The 26,003-nt window shown below is 43.1% G+C and overlaps 1 protein-coding gene across 3 annotated transcripts; it reads right to left on the minus strand.

Moving 5' to 3' along the window:
- Positions 1-1,343: 1,343 nt before the first annotated feature.
- Positions 1,344-19,866, minus strand: LOC139555005 (ephrin type-A receptor 2-like). 3 transcript variants are annotated; one of them, XM_071368392.1, is made up of 15 exons: positions 19,620-19,866; positions 18,486-18,553; positions 16,434-17,073; positions 9,642-9,797; positions 8,959-9,419; positions 8,641-8,818; positions 8,431-8,527; positions 7,859-7,914; positions 6,726-6,851; positions 6,430-6,615; positions 5,503-5,777; positions 5,108-5,257; positions 3,690-3,883; positions 3,417-3,572; positions 1,344-3,063 (listed from the first exon to the last, which is right to left on the minus strand). In XM_071368392.1, exons 1-15 carry the CDS (start codon positions 19,702-19,704, stop codon positions 2,943-2,945), a joined length of 2,949 nt encoding a protein of 982 aa, XP_071224493.1. In that variant the 5' UTR covers positions 19,705-19,866; the 3' UTR covers positions 1,344-2,942. The 3 variants fall into 3 exon arrangements, with proteins under 3 accessions (XP_071224493.1, XP_071224475.1, XP_071224484.1); XM_071368374.1 differs by having other exon boundaries at positions 8,431-8,530; positions 19,620-19,865; XM_071368383.1 differs by having other exon boundaries at positions 5,503-5,774; positions 8,431-8,530; positions 19,620-19,862.
- Between the last annotated feature and the right edge of the window lie 6,137 nt (positions 19,867-26,003).

The following is a 26,003-nucleotide window of genomic DNA, read 5'->3' on the forward strand; positions in this document are numbered from 1 at the left end:
CGGTTACATCAGCTCTGTCGGGTGAATTTTTGCCCATTCCTCAACTTATTGTGGGACGCTTGTGGAAGGCTACCTGAAACGTTTGACCCAAGTTAAACAATTTAAAGGTAATGCTAGCAAATATTATTTGACTATGTAAACTTCTGACCCTCTGGGAATGTGATGAAAGGAATAAAAGCTGAAATCAATCTCCTATTCTGACATTTCACATTCTTAAAATAAAGTGGTGATCCTAACTGACCTAAGAAAGGGAATTTTTACTCTGATTAAATGTCAGGTAATGTGAAACTGAGTTTACATGTATTTGGCTATGGTGTATGTAAACTTCTGACTTCAACTGTACGTATGTAACAACTTTAGTCCGCCTCCTTTTCCGCAGCAACCAGTGATCCGGGTCAACAGCATCAATGTAACAGTATAACTTTACGTCTGTCCCCTCGCCCATACCCGGGCTCGAACCAGGGACCCTCTGCACACAACTGACACCCACGAAGCATCGTTACCCATCGCTCCACAAAAGCCTCGGCCCTTGCAGAGCAAGGGGAACCACTACTTCAAGGTCTCAGAGCAAGTGATGTCACCGATTGAAAGGCTATCAGCGCGCACCACCGCTAACTAGCTAGCCATTTCACATCTGTTACACGTACACAAATGCACATCAGGACATGTAAACTGAGCAAAAATCGAAATGCAACAATTTCAAAGATGTTCCTGAGTTAATATTAGAAATCGGTCACTTGAAATTCATTTGGCTGAAATCTATGGATTTCGCATGACTGGGCAGAGGTGCAGCAATGGTCTCAACCTTCCATTGATCTCACTGTACAATCATACAAGGACTGAGAGGAGAAAGTATATGTGGAGGAGCAACGCATATATCTGTGCAAAGATAACATTTCATTATTTCGTCACCCTGCCCTCCCCATCTGACGATCATGCACATGAAGAAGCCGGATGTGGAGGTCCTGGGCTGGTGTGGTTACACGTGGTCTGCGGTTGTGAGGCCGGTTGGACGTACTGCCAAATTCTCTAAAATGACGGAGGCAGCTTATGGTAGAGAAATTAACATTCAATTCTCTGGCAACAGCTCTGGTGAACATTCCTGTAGTCAGCATGGCAATTGCATGCTCCCTCAACTTGAGACATCTGGCATTGTGTTATGACACACCTGCACATTTTAGTGGCCTTTTATTGTCCCCAGCACAAGGTGCACCTGTGTAATGATCATGCTGTTTAATCCGCTTCTTGATATGCCACACCTGACAAGTGGTTGGATTATCTTGACAAAGGATAAATGCTCACTAACAGGACTGTAAACAAATTTGTGCACATTGTGAGAGAAATAAGCTTTTTGGTTTTTATTTCAGCTTTTGAAACATGGAACTAACACATTACATGTTGCGTTTATATTTTTATTCAGTGTAGATAAACGTGTCAATATTACATTTAGAGACATTGTAATAACTGTCCCACTCAAAATTGCAAGTGAACAATTAATTGAAGAGAAATTAATATTGAGTCCTAGATACAGCGAGTATGAATTTAGCAGGGGCTCAGTAACAGATGATACATATGTGATGAAGTACAGTAGAGTAGAGATGGAACATTCCAGACTGCAATTGTAGTCACTAACTGACATCGAAGCTGACTGTGCTTATCGCCAACTGGAGGGTGGTTGTCAAGGAAATACCCCCCAAAATGTTGATTTCAATCAAACATGATTTTTTCTTGCCTGTATTTTTTATCAAATCGAAATGTTTCATGTGCTGAAATGCTTGTTTCTAGCTCCTTAACAGTGAAAAAAGTCAAACAAGCACACAAATAATCATCAGAAACAAGAAATCATAAATATCAGAACGAATCCAGTGAACCCAAATAACATTAAATTAGTAATCCTAATGCAATCTATGCATATTTACACAAAATATATATACCTAGAATGATATGTACAGCAGTAGATATTACAGTGAGCTATGTTGAGAATCCAGTGTATAAATAGTATAACTACAATGTAATGTACAGTAGTTGATATTATTTTCTGCTGGTTGATTGAATTCAGACAAGTGATTGCTACAAGGAAACAATGATTTTATTGAAACAGAAAACTATATTTCTAAAAATGTGCCAGAGCAGTGTCTTTAATTTAAAAAATACAATAAATATAAAATATTAAATAAATATTAAATAATAATGGAAGAACCACTAAGAGTAGATGGAGATGAACTGTAAACTAAAGAAAAATACTATTTCAAAATGTATGAGAGAAAAGTATATGAGGTGGATTGCAGACAGGATGGAACCTACAAAATCAAAAAGAAAGAAAAGGTATTTGATCTCTTGACCTGACTGGAATAATTCAGAAGACCAATAAACCTGTCATTTGAGTAGACTGGCATTCTCATCTATCTATCTGTTACGTCAAAACCTCAAATCTTTATGAAACGAATAAGTCCAGAAGTGACTAGAGGAATAAGTGAGTGCTTGAGGAGGTAGACCCAGTCCTGGAGTGCCTTAGCTTGAATGTCTTTTGTTTTTCAGACTTCCATTTGAGAGAAAAAAGTCTCAGGTCTCATACAGCTTCCTCCAAAGCCTGTCGTTTCCTATCTACCATTATATTTCCATACTTGATAATATAAAAAGTTATTTATATATGATGCATTACTTCTCCTTTAACCATCTCTCAGCGTCTCTTGTCATGGAGATCTTCATGGAGGACTGACATGTAACTGACATGTTCTTCATGGAGGTTTTACATGCCAGTCTTTTCTGAGTGGCTGGCAGGCAAGGTCCTCTTCAGTCATGCCACTGACCAGTCTAAAGCAGCGTGGCTCAGCCATTATTAGTACATGTTCAACCCAACTTGTTCCATTTCCCTATTCAATGTGACAGTGAAATAAGGTGGTCAGTGCAGTCCTATTTTGGGGAATCTCAGGTTGGGGGTCTCACACTGCAAACACTGTACTGCAAACACTGAGTGAGCTGGTCTGGTCTTTAAGTCCAACGATGCTGTAGGCGATTCTCTTCATGTGACCTGGTAACCGCACGCCAATGTTCCTGATGTCCCTGAGAGAGAAGAAAGATAGAGACAGGAGCTGTTAGGAAAATGTTTCACATTCAAACCAATAGGTAGCACATGATAAAATATGATTGCATTTGAAACTTCCTACTCGGACATGATACAGCCAGTGGTGCTATATAGGGTGGGGCAGTGAGGAATGGTATGGGGAGGGGCATTTTATGAGTGCAGCATGAATGAGAGTGTTGCATTCCATAGATGAGTGTGGCATACCGGACAACAAATGCTTAACAAAGATCTGAATACTCTTACTGTATTTTTCAAACGTGGCAGTGTCCCTACTTAGCTCATGTAATGTGGTGAGGCTGGTGCATGGTTACTGTATGTGTGTAGTACTTACTCATGCCTCATGGATAGCACCTGATCCATGGTTGTGATTCCAGCGCAGGCAAAGCTCTCAGTGTACTGACTCATCTTGATGGACTCCAGCCATTCCGGCACAGACCTGAAGGGGGAGCCGTCACAGCCACTGGTGCTGGGGAGGCGGATGGACACACTGTGTGGAAAAAACGGGGAAATAGATTGGTAAGTAAATGCTATATTCACAGTATGTGATTGAAATAAATCAACTGTCATGTCCAGGGGAAATCAGCTTCATTCATTCGCATCTTACCGGGGATCAAAGTGAGCAATGGTTTTCAGAGATTCTGGGCTCCGGAGCAGTTTGTCCAGGATGTTGACGATGTCTGGGAAGCGAGGTCGTTTGGAGCGGTCCTGCAGCCAACACTGCAGCATCAGCTGGTAAACGGTGGATGGACAGTCCATGGGTGCAGGCAGCCGGAAGGCCTCGTTAATGGCCTTCATCACCTGAGGAAGAAGCGGGGTTTAGACCATGTCTCACAGAGCTAGTGTTTGTGATCTAAACCAACAGACTGTAAGATTATGTGTTGTCTTAATGCATGTGGGCACTAACAGTTTTATGTGAAGAGGACTGTGGGAACTATTTTGACTTTGAGGCCCTTAGTGGGTTGTTTTAAACACTCCACCCAGGATAAATACCCAGAGATGATGCATCACAGAGGCCTTGTGTTTACCCAGACCTACAGCGCTCTGTTATTTCCATAAAACAGGGAAGGGAGTGGACGGATTAAGTGTAAGGTCTACTTCATGTTTGCTCATGTCCCAGTAGGGTCTACCTCATTGTTGCTCATGTCCCAGTAGGGTCTACCTCATGGTTGCTCATGTCCCAGTAGGGTCTACCTCATGGTTTCTCATGTCCCAGTAGGGCCTACCTCATGGTTTCTCATGTCCCAGTAGGGCCTACCTCATGGTTGCTCATGTCCCAGTAGGGTCTACCTCATTGTTGCTCATGTCCCAGTAGGGTCTACCTCATGGTTGCTCATGTCCCAGTAGGGCCTACCTCATGTTTGCTCATGTCCCAGTAGGGTCTACCTCATGGTTGCTTATGTCCCAGTAGGGCCTACCTCATGGTTTCTCATGTCCCAGTAGGGTCTACCTCATGGTTGCTCATGTCCCAGTAGGGTCTACCTCATGGTTCCTCATGTCCCAGTAGGGCCTACCTAATGGTTTCTCATGTCCCAGTAGGGCCTACCTCATGGTTTCTCATGTCCCAGTAGGGTCTACCTCATTGTTGCTCATGTCACAGTAGGGTCTACCTCATGGTTGCTCATGTCCCAGTAGGGCCTACCTCATGTTTGCTCATGTCCCAGTAGGGTCTACCTCATGGTTGCTTATGTCCCAGTAGGGCCTACCTCATGGTTTCTCATGTCCCAGTAGGGTCTACCTCATGGTTGCTCATGTCCCAGTAGGGTCTACCTCATTGTTGCTCATGTCCCAGTAGGCCTACCTCATGGTTGCTCATGTCCCAGTAGGGTCTACCTCATGGTTGCTCATGTCCCAGTAGGGTCTACCTCATGGTTTCTCATGTCCCAGTAGGGTCCACCTCATGGTTGCTCATGTCCCAGTAGGGTCTACCTCATGGTTGCTCATGTCCCAGTAGGATCTACCTCATGGTTGCTCATGTCCCAGTAGGGTCTACCTCATGGTTTCTCATGTCCCAGTAGGGCCTACCTCATGGTTGCTCATGTCCCAGTAGGGTCGTTCTCCGAAGGCCATGACTTCCCACATGACTATGCCGAAGCTCCACACGTCGCTGGCCGAGGTGAACTTCCTGTAGGCGATAGCCTCTGGGGCGGTCCAGCGGATGGGGATCTTCCCTCCCTGAAGGAACAGCAACAATAACTAATCATAAGAATGAGACTGAAGGGAATGTATTCACTGGAGGCATGGCTATTACTAATGTAAAGGTTTAGGAGGCGGAGTGAGTGTCTGTCAACATCACCAATCATTTGTAACCAATTATAAGTAAAGACATGGGAAGGCTACTAAGTGCATAGCACAAAGTAGATTGTTATACCCCCACTGTTTCCATACATTAATATCAGTACTATGGATGTTTGACTCACGCTGGTGGTGTAGGTGCCCTCAGGATCGTCTTCCAGCACGCGGGACAGGCCGAAGTCAGACACCTTGCACTCCAGGTTGCTGTTGACCAGAACGTTGCGGGCAGCCAGGTCTCGGTGAACATAGCTCATGTCAGAGAGGTACTTCATGCCGGCCGCGATGCCACGCAGCATGCCCACCAGCTGGTACGATGACATCTCCCCATCATGGTCCTTTAGATAGTTGTCAAGCGCTCCATTCTCCATATATTCTGTCACAATCATGGCATGCTTGACTGCTAGAAGAAAATTATAAAAAGGTACCAATGTAGTACTTCATGTCTACAAAAGAGGCACAGTATGGTGGAGATGGGAAATAGGGGATGTTACTAGATAAAGTAAATAACTTAATAATAACTAATAAATGTCACGACTTCCGCCGAAGTCGGCTCCTCTCCTTGTTCGGGCGGCGTTCGGCAGTCGACGTCATCGGCTTTCTAGCCATCGCCGCTCCATTTTTCATGTATCCATTTGTTTTGTCTTGTTCCCTGCACACCTGGTTTCCATTCCCCAATCACACTGCATGTATTTATTCTTCTGTTCCCCCTCATGTCTTTATGTGAAATTGTTTGTGTTACGTGTTAATTGTTGACGCGCCAGACTGGTTTGCTTATACCGTGTTGTTCACGAAGATGTTTATTGTTAAACATAAATTATTGTGAATGTTTTGCGCGTTTTGCACTTTTTCCTAATGGCTGGAGGTTTTGACGCAGTTGCGTCCGTCTGTTGGTTTCTCCTGACTCAATAAAGTGTGTGCCTGTTCACAACTCTCTGCTCTCCTGCACCTGACTTCGCTACCAGTACGCACACACCTGACAATAAATGACTATTCAGTGAATCAGTAGAGGCTGCCATTTGAGACGCAGACAGTGTCTGAGAGCAGGAACTCACACTTGGTGATGACTCCCTCCAGGCGGATGATGTTCTGGTGGGAGAACTGGCCCATGATGCTAGCTTCACTCAGGAAATCCTGCTTCTGCTTCTCTGTGTAGCCTGGCTTCAATGTCTTGATGGCTACCGCTACCTCTCCTCTCCTTGGAGCCTTCATCACACCACGGTACACTTCCCCAAACTCTCCTGTGAAACAGAAACACACAGAGAATAATATGAATTCATAACATTCTTCTTGGGGGAGGGGATCAGTGAGATTTGTTCAAAATATTACTGTAAACTAGTTTGACATTTACCTGCTCCGATGGCTTTTTGCTTAGTGACAAGACTGGGATGAATCTCGCTGGCAAACTTCAGGATAGCCGTGTTGGGGTCCTCGTACATGTGTGGGTCAACGTAGGTCTTCAGGGGCTTCAGTTGATCTGAGGAAGTGTGAAAGACAATTAGTCAAGGAGGAGATTGAAGATGGGAGATAATCTCTTTGGTAATGCACATCGCTGTTCCAATAGAGGGACTTTGACTATATATACAAAAGTATGTGGACACCCCTTAAAATTAGTGGATTTTGCTATTTCAGCCACACTCGTTGCTGACAGGTGCATAAAATCGAGCACACAGCCATTCAATCTCCATAGACAAACATTGGCAGTAGAATGGCCTTACTGAAGAGCTCAATGACTTTCAATGTGGCACTGTCATAGGATACCACCTTTCCAACAAGTCAGTTAGTCAAATTTCTCTGCCTTCATTGGACTCTGGAGCAGTGGAAACTCGTTCTCTGGAGTGATGAATCATCTGGCAGTCCGACGGACGAATCTGCGTTTAGCGGATGCCAGGAGAACGCTACCTGCCCCAATGCAAAGTGCCAACTGTAAAGTTTGGTGGAGGAGGAATAATGGCCTGGGGCTATTTTTCATGGTTCAGGCTAGTCCACTTAGTTCCAGTGAAGGGACATTTTAACGCTACAGCATACATTCTAGACGATTCTGTGCTTCCAACTTTGTTGCAACAGTTTGGGGAAAGCCCTTTCCTGTTTCAGCATGACAATGCCCCCGTGCACAAAGCGAGGTCCATACAGAAATTATTTGTTGAGATCGGTGTGAAACTTGACTGGCCTGCTCAAAGCCCTGACCTCAACCCCATCGAACACCTTTCGGATTAATTGGAACGCCGACTGCGAGCCAGGCCAAATCGCCCAACATCAGTGCCCGAACTCAATAACGCTCTTGTGGCAGATTGGAAGCAAGTCCCAGCAGCAATGTTCCAACATCTAGTGGAAAGCCTTCCCAGAAGAGTATAGGCTGTTATACCAGCAAAGGGGGGACCAACTCCATATTAATGCCCATGATTTTGGAATGAGATGTTCGACGAGCCGGTGTCCACATACTTTTGGTCATGTAGTGTATTTCTTGGATGCTGTGATTCCTACCTGTGCTGAAGAAGTAGGGGTCCTCTGATCCCTGTCTATGACGGTAGTTCATTCTCCTGTTAGGAAGCACAGTCACTATTATGATTGGCCAGACAATATGCAATGTTAAGACATTCTTATTATGTAAGGTATCATTAAACTGCCCAGTGAAAATCTCACTTTTAAAAGTTCACATTCTGTTAACTCATATCCAGATAATGTTGTTGACTCGTCCTATACTCGTATATACAGACAGGCTGCCGTATCAGTAAGGGCAGCATCATCTTCAGCCACAGACCCAGTCAGCTACAGTTACAGTTTTTAACAGCTACTCTGGCTGTTACTGATAAAAACCCTCTTCGAGATGACATGGCATTACATTCTCAATCAGCTTATTAAGAAAAACATTTACTCACTATGACTGCGATACAGTATGTGGTTGTGCCACATAGTTATCTTAGGATGAATGCACTAACTGTAAGTCGCTTTGGATAAGAGCATCTGCTAAATTACTGAAATGGAAATGTAATGAAATACCAAATGTGAACTACATCTTAGGACAGAGGGATATGATAGGATTAGTGTGTTCTAACCGTTTGTGCAGCAGTAGAAGGACTACAACGACGAGCAGCATGATTCCTCCTCCTACTACAGCTCCCATAACCCCTGTGTAGTTCTGGACCTGAGACTCTGCTGAAACACAACCACAGACAACATAGTGAGATCACAATACACTCACATTTTTAAACGTCTTGTCTGGATATTAGAGACAAACAGTGTGGTGTCTCTAGGGCCACACTTACCAATGGGCAAGGTTTTGAACTCATGCTTCATGCTGTATCCCCCTGGGTTTCCCTCAGGGCTGAGAGCCTGGACTCTGAACACGTAGGCCGTGTCAGGGGAGAGGTCACTGATCTGCACCGTACTCTTGTCCAGAACCAGGACTGTGTATGCAGTGACATCACGCTCACTGTCGTCCTCCTGCACGGGACAGGGAGAGAGAGGAGCACTGAGAGGGGATTCACTATAGAGATATACTAATACTATTATATATATGTTGTGTTTAATGTGTGACTGACATGGAGAGAAGAGAGAGGGAGGAGTGTAGTTGTCTGTCTTACCTTCCTGCGGTACATGAGTTCGTAGCGGTGGGTGATATGGGATGGTGCTCGGCTGGACAGAGCCCAGGACAGAGACAGGCTGGTGGGGCTCCGCTCATCCAGACGGATGGACGTCACCTTGGGGGGATCAGTGAAGTGCAGAGAGGTGGTGATGGTGCTGCTGGGTCTCTGGCTGCTGTACTGAGACACTCCGCTGCGGGCCTCTACAGTGAACGTGTAGTTGAGGTGGGGCTCCAACTGGCTGACAGTCACCACAGTGTCCTGGAGGTCCGTGGGGTCGGGCTGGAAGCGGACCTTCTCCCCACAGGGCACACACAGGGCCCCGGTGCAGCGCTCACACACCACGCTGTAGCAGATGTCCCGGCGGCCTCCTGTCACCAGTGGGGGGCTCCAGGACAGCTGCAGCCTGCCGTCCGCTGACAGAGTGGTGGAGGCCAGGTCACGAGGGGCGCTTGGTGGGGCTAAAGGAGGAGGCAGAAAGTAGACAATAGTTATTATGAGACATTCCAAATGTTAATACACCAGATGAAGAACGCTCAGATCCCTCTATCAACAATGATGATGACATAAAGACAGTATAGCCTATGAGGACACAGGATAAAACAAGGAATGGCTGTAGAATTGGCTAATCCTTTGTTAGTGATAGGCCTGGCTGTAGCTGACTATCTGGCCATTGTTCTTACCAGAGCAGGCTGACATAAGAGGGTCTGATGGGGAGCGGTAGAATCCCTCCATACATGGACACAGGAGGGCGCCGGCTGTGGATGGCTCAGTATTCTCAGGACAAACCTCACAGGACTCACTGGACACAGAGTCTTTAAAGGAGCCTGGTGTACATGCTGAAAGAAACAGGAGGATGCTTATCAGTTATAGTATTATTAGTATCCACACGTACACAAGGGAAAGAGTGTGTGATTGAGTTACAATACATTAAAACGATATCTCTGTCAGTCGCCTGGGGCTTGACAGGAAACTCAGGCTGTGGTTAAACTGTAATCACTGAGGCTTTGTATTTAAACAGAATGGAATGGGATTTTCCGGACGATTTGCCTCCACTTGTCCTTTGCGCCTCAAGTTCCATTCTCAAGTTGCACTGACAGTCAACCGGATGCCACGGAAACACTCAACATAGCAGATGTTCACTCTGTACAACCGTTCCCTTTTGAACTCCAAAATCAGCACTGTGAATGCTGGTGTGGGTATTGTTTGAGGAGCCTAACGGAAATAGCAAAATGGTTACTGCTGAAGATATTCAATTGACCTGTGTAGGATGTGTGTGTGTGTGTGTGTGTGTGTGTGTGTGTGTGTGTGTGTGTGTGTGTGTGTGTGTGTGTGTGTGTGTGTGTGTGTGTGTGTGTGTGTGTGTGTGTGTGTGTGTGTGTGTGTGTGTGTGTGTGTGTGTGTTGGACAGAAACCAGGATGCAAGGATTGCAAGTCTGAAACTGTACTTCCTTCCTTCCTCCGGTGACAACATGCTAGGATGGAGCAAGGGAGAGGAAGTCTGGAGGAAGTAGAACTGGTAAAGGGGAGATGTTGTTGACCGACCGTGTTGTTGGAGCCTAAATCAATACACATTTTTTAGGAGAATCGATGTGAATGTTTACTTTAAGAAGCGATCTCCTCTCTCACACCCTTTATTCTAATGTCTCCCCAGGGGATAAGTCTTTCATCAGGCCTCTATAGTGAAGAGGGTGACCTGTGATGGACAAGAGGGATCTGCCGGTGACTTAACCACCATGGCAGAAGGACCGCTGCGTAACAACCAGCCCCACAATAGAACAATGGATAGGAGTTTTGAGTTTGAGTAGGGGGGATTGAGAAGAATAGATGGATGGGGGATGGGTTAGGGTCTCAAGTACCAACAGAAGTTCTCTCTGGGGAATCACTCTGGGAGTGTAGGGGTGTATAGTGCTCCGAACGCATAAGAAAAGGGGGCTAGCCTGTTTCATCTGGAGAAGGAGCAGTAGGACTCCTGCCACGTATCAAAGCACCCCTACCCCTATTCATCTATTGTGACTGGGATTGGACTGAGTGGTTCCATAAATATGTTGTGTTTATTCATTAGAGCCCTAAAATGGTGGCATGTGCGCTGCATATATCAGTGACAGCATTCTTTCAAGATCACTCTGAGAATGTTTGAATCTCAGTGGGCGAAACTTTACAAGACTAAAAAAGGAATTTGACAGAATTATTACATATTAATGTGGTTGTTTGTTATTGATGAATTGCATTAAGAGTAAAAAAAAAATAGATTTTCTTACAAAACTAAAGAAAATAATAATAATATCTGACTGAAAGTGGTACCTGAAATAATGCCTCACATTGTCCTGTTCAGTCCCTTTGGACATGGCAGTGCTCTTTATGAATGAATGGAGTGGTGGAGGCAGTAATGTATCTGTTAATTTCATCTATGTTTTGATCTCTGTGTAGGCCCATTGTTCTAATGAGTGGGAACAAGGTTTAGAGAGCTCATTGTGTTAACAACCGGATGAAAGAGCAAAGAGGAGTGAAGTTGGGCATATCATTCACAAACAGCTGTCCTTTTGCTCCACACTAATCCTCTTGACAACATTTTTTTTACCTTTATTTAACTAGGCAAGTCAGTTAAGAACAAATATTCTTATTCTCAATGATGGCCTAGGAATAGTGGGTTAACTGCCTTGTTCAGGGGTAGAACGCCAGATTTTTACCTTGGGGATTTGATTTTGCAACCTTTCGGTTACTAGTCCAACGTTCTAACCACTATGCTACCTACCGCCCCTTGCCTAACTTAACTAAGTTCCTGGCAGTTCCACACATCTAACTGACCAACCTCTCATGTGCCCGCCAACTGTCCACTAACCACCAACTACCCTCCCTAATGACTTCATACTGAGTCATGAACAGCCATCTTATTTGAGTCATCCTGGCCCAACCTTCCCCTTTACTTCCTCGTTCCCAGAAGATATTCTCTGGACCTTTAGAGACATAAATCCCTTGCCATTGACAGGAATGTGTTTCTGCTTGACTGTACAGAGAATTAGGGTATGACTCAGTATTATAAATTAGTATAATAATGAACTGAACAAGTTTGTCATGGCAACCCTGTTTGGGTCTTTTCTGGCTTTGTCATCTTTTAATATATATATACAGTTGAAGTTGGAAGTTTACATACACTTAGGTTGAAGTATTTAAAACTATAGTTTTTCAACCACTCCACAAATTTCTTGTTAACAAACTATAGTTTTGGCAAGTCGGTTAGGACATCTACTTTGTGCATGATACAAGTAATTTTTCCAACAATTGTTTACATACAGATTATTTCACTTATAATTCACTGTATCACAATTCCAGTGGGTCAGAAGTTTACATACACTAAGTTGACTGTGCCTTTAAACAGCTTGTAAAATTCCAGAAAATGATGTAATGGCTTTAGAAGCTTCTGATGACCTAATTGACATCATTTGAGTCAATTGGAGGTGTACCTGTGGATGTATTTCAAGGCCTACCTTCAAACTCAGTGCCTCTTTGCTTGACTTCATGGGAAAATCAAAAGATTATAGACCTCCACAAGTCCGGTTCATCCTTGGGAGCAATTTCCAAACGCCTGAAGGTACCACGTTCATCTGTACAAACAATAGTACGCAAGTATAAACACCATGGGACCACGAAGCCGTCATACCACTCAGAAGGAGACGCGTCCTGTCTCCTAGACATGAATGTACTTTGGTGCGAAAAGTGCAAATCAATCCCAGAACAACAGCAAAGGACCTTGTGAACATGCTGGAGGAAACAGGTACAAAAGTATCTATATCCACAGTAAAAACGAGTCCTATATCGACATAACCTGAAAGGCCGCTCAGCAAGGAAGAAGACACTGCTCCAAAACTGCCATAAAAAAGCCAGACTATGGTTCGCATCTGCACATGGGGACAAAGATAGTACTTTTTGGAGAAATGTCCTCTGGTCTGATGAAACAAAAATAGAACTGTTTGGCCATAATAACCATCATTATGTTTGGAGGAAAAAGGGGGAGGCTTGCAAGCCGAAGAACACCATCCCAACCATGAAGCACAGGGGTGGCAGCATCATGTTGTGGGGGTGCTTTGCTACAGGAGGGACTGGTGCACTTCACAAAATAGATGGCATCATGAGGGAGGACAATTATGTGGATATATTGAAGCAACATCTCAAGACATCAGTCAGGAAGTCTTCCAAACGGACAATGACGCCAAGCATACTTCCAAAGTTGTGGCAAAATTGCTTAAGGACAACAAAGTCAAGGTATTGGAGTGGCCATCACAAAGCCCTGACCTCAATCCCATAGAAAATTTGTGGGCAGAACTGAAAAAGCGTGTGCGAGCAAGGAGGCCTACAAACCTGGCTCAGTTACACCAGCTCTGTCAGGAGGAATGAGACAAAATTCACCCAACTTATTGTGGGAAGCTTGTGGAATGCTACCCGAGACGTTTGACCCAAGTTAAACAATTTAAAGGCAATGCTACCAAATACTAATTGAGTGTATGTAAACTTCTGACCCACTGGGAATGTGATAATTCTATCTACAATTATTCTGACATGTCACATTCTTAAAATAAAGTAGTGATCCTAACTGACCTAAGACAGGGAATTTTTACTATGATTAAATGTCAGGAATTGTGAAAAACTGAGTTTAAATGTATTTGGCTAAGGTGTATGTAAACTTCCGACTTCAACTGTATATATATTTTTTAAAGGCCCCGAACAGTCATTCCCATGTAAAATGGCCTTTTGAGTGACTATAATATCCCCCATAATATTTTTGGGGATTAGAAATGCTGACATTTTTGAGGGAAAAAGGCATTTCTCTCTCATGGCTTACTACCAGGAAGTTTGAAAAGACAGCCTGAGTGGCGGAGAACTTATATTCATGAGCTCGCCTTGACTGACAGCTCTTTGAAACGCCTATGTCAAAAAACTTGGATGCAGTGAGCAATGTTGCAGTAAAATCATCTCAAGCAAATGTGGTGATCCACAAAGAAACTCAAACAGCATTGAAATTGCATCATTAATGTATTTTTTTAATACATCTTCTGTTTGGCATGTCTCTTGTGATGCGATTCACAGCAGCACTGACAGATGCCTCTGCCAACAGTTCTGGACATGGTACATTCCTGAGCTTGGCCTTCCCCCTTCGGCTGGAACTATCAGACCCTTCGGGGTACCCTTCCTCAGGCTTGGAGCTATGGTATGGTGGAATACTTTCTCAATGTTAAGATAAATGTCTCTTTAATGTAGTACGGTAACAACATAACAATCTATGACAGGGTTCCCTAACTGGCGGCCTGCGGCCCGGGTTTGGCCCTCAGTTTTTAGACATTTTAGAAATGTTTTTGAAAATGAAATACAGAAATGTCTCATTTACATAAGTATTCACACCCCTGAGTCAATACATTGTAGAAGCACCTTTGTCGGCGATTACAGCTTTGAGTCGTCTTGGGTATGTCTGTATCCACAAGAGACACATCTGGATTTGGGGATTTTATCCCATTCTTCCTTGCATATTTGATCAAGCTCTCATAAATTAGATGGGGAACGGCGGTGAACCGTAATCTTCAAGTCTTTCCACAGATTTTCAATTCTAGTCTGGGCTTTGGCTGGGCCACAAAGGGACTTTCACATTCTTGTTCTGAAACCATTCCAGCATTGCATTGGCTGTATGCTTGGGGTCATTAAATTCTCTAAAACGACGTTGGAGGCGGCTTATGGTAGAGAAATGAACATTAAATTCTCTGGCAACAGCTCTGGTGGACATTCCTGTACTCAGTATGCCAAATCCACACTCCCTCAAAACTTGAGACATATATGGCATTGTGTTGTGTGACAAAAATTCACATTTTAGAGTGTTCTTTTATTGTCCCCAGTACAAGGTGCACCTGTGTATTAATCTTGCTGTTTAATCAGCTTCTTGATATGCCACACCTGTCAGGTGGATGGATTATCTTGGCAAAGGAGAAATGCTCACTAACAGGGATGTTAACAAATTTGCGCTCAAAATTTTAGAGAAATAAGCTTTTTGTGCATATAGAACATTTCTGGGATCTTTTATTTCAGTTCATGAAACATAGTAGCAACACTTTACATGTTACGTTTATATTTTAGTTCAGTTAGTTGATGATCCCTGATCTATGAGCTAACCTGGTTGCCTAGCCTATTGGCTATATTTTACTGTAATAGGGAGTCAAAGGGATACAATCCAAGTAATTATACCACCCAAGGTGACTGGGATCTCTGGCTTCAACAAGGGAGCATCTTGTCCCGTCATAAACCACAGACTGACTCAGTATAACCTTCCTGACTGAGATGGGCGTGATGGCACAGTCCCTGTAATCTGTGGTTCGCCTCAGCCATGGCTATGGACGCACACAAATAGCTGTGTGGAGAAGACACACTGCTCAGGTACTCTTCAGCTGGCACATCAAGTCACATGGCTCTCCTTAGCCAATCAGTACGGGAGGGGACGTGAGGGTGAACGAATTCCTTTCAGAAATCCCCAGTTCACTGAGCGTAAAGTAATGTAATGTTCCTCCCTCCCTGCCCCCCCCCCCCCCTCCTTTCCAGTTTCCTCCTGATAGCTCAACACACCACACCCTGGAATACCAAAGACATGACAACTTTCATACAAACAATGTGAGCAAAAAATCATTTACATTTCAATTCATTACTGCAATGTGTTCCATCTAGGCGTACTCTCAGTGTTTCTCAACTACAACATTAAAAAAACAAATGCCTCTACCAGTCCCCTTGCCTCAAACAAACAGATGTATCCGGATTATATGCATTCAAACATTCTTAAACAACATTCCTACTTAAACTACAAACTTTTACGCCTCATGCCCCTATAGTCTACAACAGATTTCCCTCGTACATTTTTCATTGTCCATAAAACAGTATCCTCCTCACCCCACCCCATTTCTAAGTCCTGAGAGACAAACACAGTGGAAAGAAAATGTTGGCCAACACTAACAGGTAGGATGATTCATGACCAGGAGTGCTCTTTACAGCAGTCAAAACTTCCCCAAAATTCCCTTATGCCTTGTACCTCTGCCACATTCTCCCACATGCAGTCCCTCTCCCATATTATGTTTGGAAATAGTGTTACAATCCTAAACATCTCTTGGTATTGCTGTCAAAACAAACAAAAACATGTCCAAATACCTTTCACTGTTTTGTCTACATTCATTCCTGTAAATCATTCTACACCTGACCTGCTTTTATTTTTGTTTGTGAGATGTTTGAAATCAAAATTAACATTCATGTCTGTGAGGTGTTTTAAATCACAATTAACATTCTTGTGCACAGTGTGCAGTCATTTCTAAAACCCAGCCAGGGTGGTGGTTAGGCCTTGCACTTCTGTAAATACAGCTGCAGTTGAAAACGAACACCTAACATTACAACAGGTAGGGTGTTGGGGTGTGCAGGGAGATGCATTACGTGAAGCCTGGCTGTAGTCTTACCTTGGCAGGAGTCTCCAACAACTTCATAGCCTCCGCGGCATTGGCACTGTCCCACGGGCACCACCCACTCTCCCTCAGCGGTGCAGTAGATGCGTGGGGTGGCATGGCTCATGGCGTTCTGCACACATGTTCCCTCCACCTCCCTCAGGGCATCTGTTACCGTCTCTGGGAAGGCGGCCAGGCTCTGCACGGTGGACGGACAAGTCTTGTAGTACACCCTCACAGAGAGCAGTGCCACACACGCTCCCATGTCCTGGAAGGCCAGGTAGAAGCCCTTCCTGGATAGAGGGCCCATTGTCCGTGTCTCCACGTTTACCTTCAGCACACCGCGGCCCCGCGTGATTTCGTCCGACGCGATGGTGGCCACTTTGCGGAACTGGCCCTTATGGAAGCTGGTACCCACGTCGGCATCGGCCTCGAACATGTGCAGGTTGAAGGTCTCTTTGCAGGTGAGCGAGGCGCCGTCGAAGGTGTTGCAGTCCCGCACAACGAAGTGCAGCTCCACAGAGATGCGGGTGGTCCCTGGGCGCCCCTGGATGAAGGTGGTTCGGAGCCAGTTGTCCTGCTCACCCGCGTCGATGTTACACACACTGTAAGTGTAGAGGAGGGAGCCATTCACCACTGTCTGGACTATCTCCCACTGAAACAGAGAGAGAACAGAGGTTTAGTTTAACACAATGTACAGGGCAAGACACAACAAGTGAAGGAAGGAGAGAGAGGGTTTTAAGAGAATGAGCGTAAGATTAAGGGGATTATGTTCTCGTCAAGGATCAGTTGCTGTTTTATTGATGAAACAACTGTCTGCCTGCTGAGAAGCCTATAAACTGCTCAAGCTTTCCTGCTACTTTTCTTCCACACGCCAGGGAAGGATTTAGTCTGGACGCGTGGATTGCTCACTACATGTGTGGTTTCCACGAACTGACGTGGGTGCCTGTGTGACACAGACATAACACTAAAACAAATACTTTTGTGGAATACCAAGCATTATGGCAGTTAAAGTTTTTTTTATAAGTTCATGGAAAAGACATGGCAGCAATATTGGCTGTGATTAAGTCTGTTTTAAGAGAGGGAAAATAAGGAAATGCTTGCCTGGTAGCAGGATTTAAAGGAATCCATTAATTAAGCACATAGCTTTAAAAGCATAACCATCATGAAATCATTTAACCCCTCAGATGGCTTCCATAAAGGCATAATTCATTGGACCATGCATAGTGAGTGCTTTATTCCAAGTGTGAGAAGGGAGAGTGTGAGAAGGAAGAGAAGATAGATATAGATCAAGAACAAAGTGCATTATTAAAACATCCACTCCAAAGTCAAATGTAAATGTGTTCCATAAGTTTGAGGAAGTTTGGTGAGAATAGACAAAACATCATAAAATAGGGGGGAATCCTACCCAATACATAGAGAATGCATTGGAGGATCTGTAAACTTCACGGTCACAAAAGAAAAGCAGTTAGGGCACTGACGCTGACCACGTCCTGTTGCTTTTTTAAGACAGTCAACCACACTACTATAGATAGAGGAATGCCTCTCTCCCCCTCCACCCAGTCTCCCTTCCTTTCTCCTTCCATCAGTCTTGTGTTCTAGTTTGACTGACAGGAACCTCCCAAATTTATATTACCACAGCAACAACAAAAAAGTTTTTGGTGGAATATTGTTGGAATGATGACAACCTGTTGGCTATTTTCAGTTAGAAAATGTACTTTTGTCCTGTAAATTCAGATGCAGCTCTTACGCTGACATTTTATGACATTCATAGTTGTATTATGAAAGGGTTGGTCTAAAACCAGTGTAGGCTAGCTTTGCCAAAACTTTGCGAGCTGCCACTCATTACATCTTTCACAGAAAACTGTTCTGAAGGAATGAGCGAGGAGAGAATGTCTTGCATGTGACCTTTCAAAAATCTGCAATTCAAAATGTGGCTTGGAATCTACATTGTGTGACATCTAGCCTAAGTTTCACACCATCTGGTGTATCATGTGTAGACCATCCATCTGGTTAGACTACTGCAATCCTTATATTTTCTCACTATATGGTATGGTAACTACTCACCCCTTCTTCATATGGCCAGGTCAACCATCCCAACTCGCCTCCTGAAGCTTTCATATCCAGCAGCACCTCTACAGAGATCATTTTAGAGCACTATTAGTAAACATTCTTAGTTCATATGAGGAGCCTTTTCATGAGAAAATAATAGGCATAAGTTCTGATGTGTTATAAGAAATTGAACATGTGTAATAAGCGATGTACTCTACAAGTAAACTGGATTATCAAAGTTACTTTGTTTCTCTGAGCCAACAATTATTAAAGTAGCCTGCTAGAAATTGCCAGGCCTAGATTCACCAAATAGGGCCCAATATAACGCCATCCATGGCTTTCAAGAGGACATGCCCTGGCATGACAAATCTGATCAAATAAGCCATGTCCATTTAAGTAAACTATGAATTACCATGTCCTTCAACCCCCGTGTTTGCATGAAAAAGGCAGAGGAAAATATGGGAATTTAAATAGCATGATATAGGGAGTGAAAATTGTTGGGAACATCTCTAAGAACCCATGCAAGTCAATCACAGCCTACACTCCCATCCCTTCTCCCTTCAGTACAAGACCCTGTCCACTCCAATACTGAAACTAAAAACTTTGAATGAACAATGGCATCACCTAGCAACTCTCATCTGAAGGAATTTCAGTGTCAAGTCCTCATTGTGAAGTAAAATTCCTTCCTTTAAATCATGATCAAATACCACCATTACCAAGTTGTATAAATTAAGAATAATGAAAAGTATCATTATTACATGTTTAAAGTAGCAAAGTTAGCCTACAATGTACTGCCTTTCTTTTATTTAAGTCAACATAGGCTAATTATTTTTTGTATTTAACAATTTACAATTATTTTCATCAAAAAAGAAACTGAACAGTACATGAACAAGCCCATGGAATTGTTTGAGGGATCTTTCCCCATATTGACAAGTTAGTTATCATAGAAAAAGCAATACTTTGAATAGAAAATAGAAATATTGGAGGAAAGACTGTTAAAAAAGACTGTATAACACTGTAATATAGACAATATTGCAAGAATATTACAAAACTTCAAGAATACCATGTCACAGCCCAATCCCCCAACTCATAAAACACAAAGCAAGCCTCTTTACAATCGCATTTTAAAACGAAAAATAGAGTACGTACGTTCTTTCGCGTGAAGAGTAATAAATATATGGTTAATAAATAGATACAAAAACAAAGAATAAAAAGTAACACGACGGAAATCCATTTAAAAAAAAACTTTTGACGGCAATTCCTCTCTGATCTGATCTCGGAATATCGCCGAACTTCTGTGAGCACTACCGGTGTTAACCGCCCTTTGGTTCAGCCGAAAGTTCCATAGAAAAACAGGTGGCATGATGAGCTCCGCCTTTGGAATGTGGGCACAATCCATATATGGTATGCGGTAGAGGTGGGGTCAAGTCATAAGATTATACTACCTGTGCAGTGCGGATGTACATTCAGTGAAACGACTGTAGGCTATCCCCCTAGTACTTTAGCTTTTAGAAAAAAAATACAATATTGTACTATGTCTATTTGTAAAAAAAAATCAACACACCACACACACGTGCTCACACATACACACACACCTAGTCCCCTGCCCCAGAATTGTTAATTGAATATTGATTATATCTGTATTATATTCTTATATCCTTATCAATAGTAATAACATGATTTATAATGTAACATTTTTTCTTCTCACCTACTACTAGTACTACTTCGGTAAGAGAGAAAATGAGAGTGAAGAAACCAGTGGGTATTACTTGTGGTCATCTTGAGGTGTTAAGATAAGAGTCCTTATCTTGTTGGACAGTCTTACAAGTAGCTGGAAGCATCTTCCACAAACCATCTTATTTAAAACAGGTCTTTCCCACCCTAGGAAAGGGAGGGGTCAAGTGGAGGGGTGGGCTGGTATGAATATGTGACTACTAATGAGATGGTCTTCATAAAGAACTTTAGAATTTGGGTATGAATATGGGGACACAAAAAAGGCATGAACAATGGCATCACCTAGCAACTCTCATCTGAAGGAATTTCAGTGTCAAGTCCTCTTTGTGAGGCAGCGTGTACGTGGACAGGAGAGCCCCTTGAGCTGAGAGCCAAACATAGACAGCCGTCCTCACAAAGACACAGAAAAATCTACTGAAGAAGACAGACATTGTCTTGTCTTATGTTACCATACATGGACATTAATCATACAACAGACGGAAGGAACGTTGTTGGTTAAAAATGTATTAACAAGTTAAGTACGCTTTGGACTATACAGTGCATTCGGAAAGTATTCAGACTAGTTTCCTTTTTCAAAATGTTGTTACGTTACAGCCTTATTCTAAATTGGATTAAATTAAAATGTTCCTTCATCAATCTACACACAATACCCCATGACAAAGCAATAACAGGTTTTTAGATTGTTTTTTGCAAATGAAAAAAATAAATAAACAGAAATATTACATTTACATAAGTATTCAGACCCTTTACTCAGTACTTTGTTGAATCACCTTTGACTGCGATTACAGCCTCGAGTCTTTTGGGTATGACACTACAAGCTTGGCACACCTGTATTTGGGGAGTTTCTCCCATTCTTCTCTGCAGATCCTCTCAAGCTCTGTCAAGTTGGACGGGGAGCGTTGCTGCACAGCTATTTGCAGGTCTCTCTAGAAATGTTCGATCGGGTTCAAGTCCGGGCTCTGGTTGGGCCACTCAAGGACATTCAGAGACTTGTCACAAAGCCACTCCTGCATTGTCTTGGCTGTGTGCTTATGGCCGTTGTCCTGTTGGAAGGTGAACCATTGCTCCAGTCTGAAGTCCTGAGCACTCTGGAGCAGGTTTTCATCAAGGATCTCTCTGTACTTTTCTCCGTTCATCTTTCCCTCGATCCTCACTAGTCTCCCAGTCCCTGCCACTGAAAAACATCCCTATGGCATGATGCTGCCACCACCGTTCTTCACCGTAGGGATGGTGCCAGGTTTCCTTCAGACGTGACGCTTGGCATTCAGGCCAAAGCGTTCAATCTTGGTTCTCACCATCTGAGAGTCCTTTAGGTGCATTTTGGCAAACTCCAAGAGGGCTTTCATATGGCTTTTACTGAGGAGTGGCTTTCGTCTGGCCACTCTACCATAAAGGCCTGATTGGTGGAGTGCTGCAGAGATCGTTGTCCTTCTGGAAGGTTCTCCCATCTTGATAGAGGAACTCTGGAGCTCTGTCAGAGTGACCATCGGGTTCTTGGTCACCTCCCTGACCAAGGCCCTTAACCCGATTGCTCAGTTTGGCCAGGCGACCAGCTCTAGGAAGAGTCAAGAGGATTCCAAACTTCCTCCATTTAAGAATGAGGGAGGCCATTGTGTTCTCGGGGACCTTCAATGCTGCAGAATTTTTTTTGGTACCCTTCCCCAGATCTGTGCCTCGACACAATCCTCTTTTTCTTATCTACTTTTTTATATATTACATTTTTGTTTTTGTCAATATGTCAGTGTGATATATCTGTTGTTTGTAACAGTGTGTTATTTGTGAAAATGTAAATTGCATTTTCAAGTTTGTTAGGGACTCTTGGAAGATTCGTCCAAAATGAGGACTAAAATAGATCCTAATAAATCAAATCAAACCATAAACACACATCTAGGTCCTGTATGCACTTTTTTCTTTCAAACAAGTGTAATTTCATATGGGATGATTCAATGAGATGCTTCAAAATCATTTGAAAAAATGAAGATATTGATTAACTTGAAAATGTGGACATTCCATGCACATGGAGAACATTGCATCTGGGTATTCATAAAAGGCTTCTAGTTATTTACACTCTTCTGTCTGCAAGATCTGCTTCATGTATTGAAAGGTTCCGATATTGAGTGAGGCGGTTTCTGTTGTCAGTTTGTCAGTGGTGCTAGAGAGGTGTCAAAGGTTAACACCCTCTGGAGGTATGCAAATGATCTATTATAATAAAGTCTTCTTAATCCTCCTATGGAGCATGCGTCCTGCTAGAGAAGAGTGTTAAACCCCTCCCCCCTCCCCCGGCTGGTACCCATCCCACCCCCCCTCTCTGCTGGTTCCCTGCTACTTTGGGATCTGCCAACACAAAGACACTTCACACTGGGGGCTGGGCCTGCATTTCGAGGGTCAGCGAACAGCGGCAGCATCAATGCCATGTCATTCAGGCTCTCCCACACCCAGACCCACAGCTTTTCTTGCATCTCTCGTGCTTTGAGCAAACAGAGAGGTGGAGCACTATTGTGAAGGCCGGGGAGTTTTTGTGTAATGCTCACATGAAATGCGCCTACTGTTTTGCACAGTTCTCACGGTTAGGGTGCCCAGACACATAGTTAGTCAATGATGAACCTTTGCCAGTTTGATGAAACGTAAAATTTAAGCCACCGCCTCTGTCAGTGATTTCTATTGAGTTTGTTCTGGTTGCTGAATCCTCTATCAGTCATTGTTAATCACTTAAATAATCCTTAAAACAGATTGTGTGTGTTTGGGGGAAAGTTGAAGGACCAAACTACATACAAAGCGTCTAAAGGACTAGTTAACAGAAAATCTTCTTCGCAAGTCACTTGCTCCAGTAAAACAAATGGGGGCTAGGTCCATGGCTAAGTACCTCTAGATTTCCATCTATAGTATAGAGTGGTGTTGCACACCTGTCAACAAGGACCCCATGTATTCTCTAAGAATGAGAGGGGCTTTGTTTGTCTTACAATGTACTCTTAAGTTTATCACACTGAAACCCAAATCTTTTCAGCACCTCTCACAACTGGAATTTGGGCGGCGTCTGTGTGTGTTTTAAAAGGGACTTTTTTTAAGGGTGGTGTTCAGAAGCAAAGAAAAGAGCCTGTTCGGACATGTTTTCACTCTATGGATGCAAGAAATGTGAGTATGCAGTTGAAACACACAAACAATTACTCACACAAGGGAGAAGTTTAACTATGACTTCACTCTTTGAACAGTCATCATCACTGCCAGCATCTGCATCACTGCAGCATATTACCTATCACGGCTGATTGGTGGTTAGCAGAATGAAATACTTCTAGAATGAGTTGATGGAACTGTTTAGACAAAGCACAGTGTGTTTAGGAAAGACACAGTGATGGTGGTTATCAAGTTTAAGAGTCAGTCCAGGGTAACATGTTAAAATCCCCTCCTGTAGTGTGGTTCCAAATACATATGCAATGATAAAATAATTGAAATAACAGTGAATCCAAATGAGAGAGTTTTGAAGTAATTGAAGGGGCAAGTGTTTTATTTGAGATCACAAAAACTGTAATTACATTTTACAGTATTTACTTTACAAAGAAAGTTAATAACAAATTGAATGAGACATATTTTTCTTATCTTGCACTTGTCCTTTGTATCAGTACATTCTACCAGATGAAGATGAGTAGCAGTTTGTGTTTTTAGGTTCAGTCCCTGCCCCCAGATCTTGTGTGGAACGTAGAGGGGGAGCCAGAGCACAAACGAAAGTGAAATGTAATTTGGTAAATAGCCGTAGTAAATGTGATGTGTGTTGGCCGAGGGGGCCTAATGAAGATGAGAGCAGACATTCATATGCGTTCGTTTGTGTGCTCGGCTTGACGACGTCTGCCCTGAAGTCTGAACAAAGGGAAGGAAGGTAGCTAGGTACTGGGTAGAAGGCCTGGGGGGAGGAGGTGTTAGAATACAGTGGCCCTCCAGCTGTGTCTTGCGGAGCTTGCGCTGCCTCTCAAGTCTTGGGTTATGGCAGGGACAGCTGGGCTAGCAAACTCTGTATGGGCCCATTCTCTCTCTCTCTCTCTCTCTCTCTCTCTCTCTCTCTCTCTCTCTCTCTCTCTCTCTCTCTCTCTCTCTCTCTCTCTCTCTCTCTCTCTCTCTCACACACACACACACACACACACACACACACACACACACACACACACACACACACACACACACACACACACACACACACACACACACACACACACACACACACACACACACACACACACACACACACACACACACACACACGTACTCAGGAAGCACTGTTTACATTTCACAGTGGAAGGCTACTCGGGAGGGCTCTGGGGTATGGCCACTGGACCTAAAGCTGAGTGTGTGTGGTGTGTGTATTGGCAAGATTTAATATAGTGTTATAAGTAGCTTTTGTGTAGTTGAAGGTCAATATGGTGTTTTCAGGGAAAATTGCATGACCTTATCTGATAGTTTTTGTGCAGGGAGGTTGATTTAAGATGACTACAGTCTAAATCTGTCATGTGGTAAAGACTGCAAGTATTGAAAAAAGGCCAAAAGAGCTCTTGGTTCCACCTGCTCTTGGTTCCATAGGCACTGAATGATGGCATGAGACGGCTGATCAGCTGATGCAGTACGAACAAATGTTTCAGGATACAAAATCAAATATGTCATTTATTTGAATATCTTATATGAGTCATTATCTAGTTAAAGAAAAGATGTGGTGGTAAATGTAAAAATTTTTGGTGGTAAATGTTTATTTGGTTGTTGTATCATTCTTGTTCTGGTGCATAGCCAAGACTAATTCCTAAAGAATATTGAATTTACTGTATGGCAATTTTGAGTTAGTTTCTCAATATTTAACAATACATGATCATGATGTAATGTAGGCCAGGCAATTTTACCATATTTTATAATCTTGTTATTTTATTTTTTATTTATTGTATATATTATTCTATAACAAATGAAAAAGGCAGGGGGGTAGAGTGTTACCAAAGTGACTCTACAAAGTACAGTACCTCAGATGGAAATTCTAAATAACTGTAGTACACCAGTAGAGGGCAGTCATGTGTAGGAGTTGGAGAGATGGGAGCCCGAAGACAAGGGCCAGAGGTGTCAACCACAGGCGGCTGGTGGCACCTTCATTGGGGAGGACGCGCTCATAGTAATGGCTGGAATGGACTAGTATCAAACACATCAAACATATAGTTTCCATGTGTTTGATACCATTCCATTAACTCCATTCCATAATTTATTATGAGCCGTCCTCCTTTCACCAGCCTCCTGTGGTATCAACTAAACTGTGATTTTAAATAAATGGGATAATATAGATTAGAGGGTCAACATTTGTCATGATTTGTTTGATTTTTAAACAGTGTTATTGAATAATTGACTACTATTGTAGCATATGATATGAATACCATTAACCTCTTTCACATTCAAATGCCGAAAGCATGTTATGTTGATTGTCAAAGAGGCTGGCATTAGCAAGACTATGTCAGTTCAGCCGCACGCAGTGAAATAGCCTAGGCGACAGGCTACTGCCATGCTCGGCTTTCGTTTTCTTCTTCAATTCCCTACAACTATCAGACGTAAGTTTTGTGTAGTTTCAGGTGAACAACCGCACTCTTTTTTTTCTTGTAAAATTTTCATAAAAATCTAGAGCAACACAAATAAAATGCATTTGCATCCGACCTAATGGTTTAATGCAGGATCCCAATGTAACTGACTGAACAATTACGCCTTTGGTGAAATGTACGGGCTATTTGGTATGGTCACATAACTGTGAAACGCATAATTTATTCAAGCGCTCGGATGTCACATGAC

This window comes from Salvelinus alpinus, chromosome 2, assembly GCF_045679555.1.
Source record: "Salvelinus alpinus chromosome 2, SLU_Salpinus.1, whole genome shotgun sequence".
In the NCBI taxonomy this organism is placed as follows: domain Eukaryota; kingdom Metazoa; phylum Chordata; class Actinopteri; order Salmoniformes; family Salmonidae; genus Salvelinus; species Salvelinus alpinus.

Bases quoted from the DNA above. Each gene is read 5' to 3' on its own strand.
- LOC139555005 (XM_071368374.1), bottom strand. From the start codon at position 19,704: ATGGATTTCCGTCGTGTTACTTTTTATTCTTTGTTTTTGTATCTATTT. The intron at 6,852-7,858 runs GTAGGAATCACA...ACACTTCCTCAG, and splicing joins CCCCTACTTCTTCAGCACAG to ATCAACTGAAGCCCCTGAAG. The intron at 6,616-6,725 runs GTAAATGTCAAA...TCTGTTTCACAG, and splicing joins GCAAAAAGCCATCGGAGCAG to GAGAGTTTGGGGAAGTGTAC.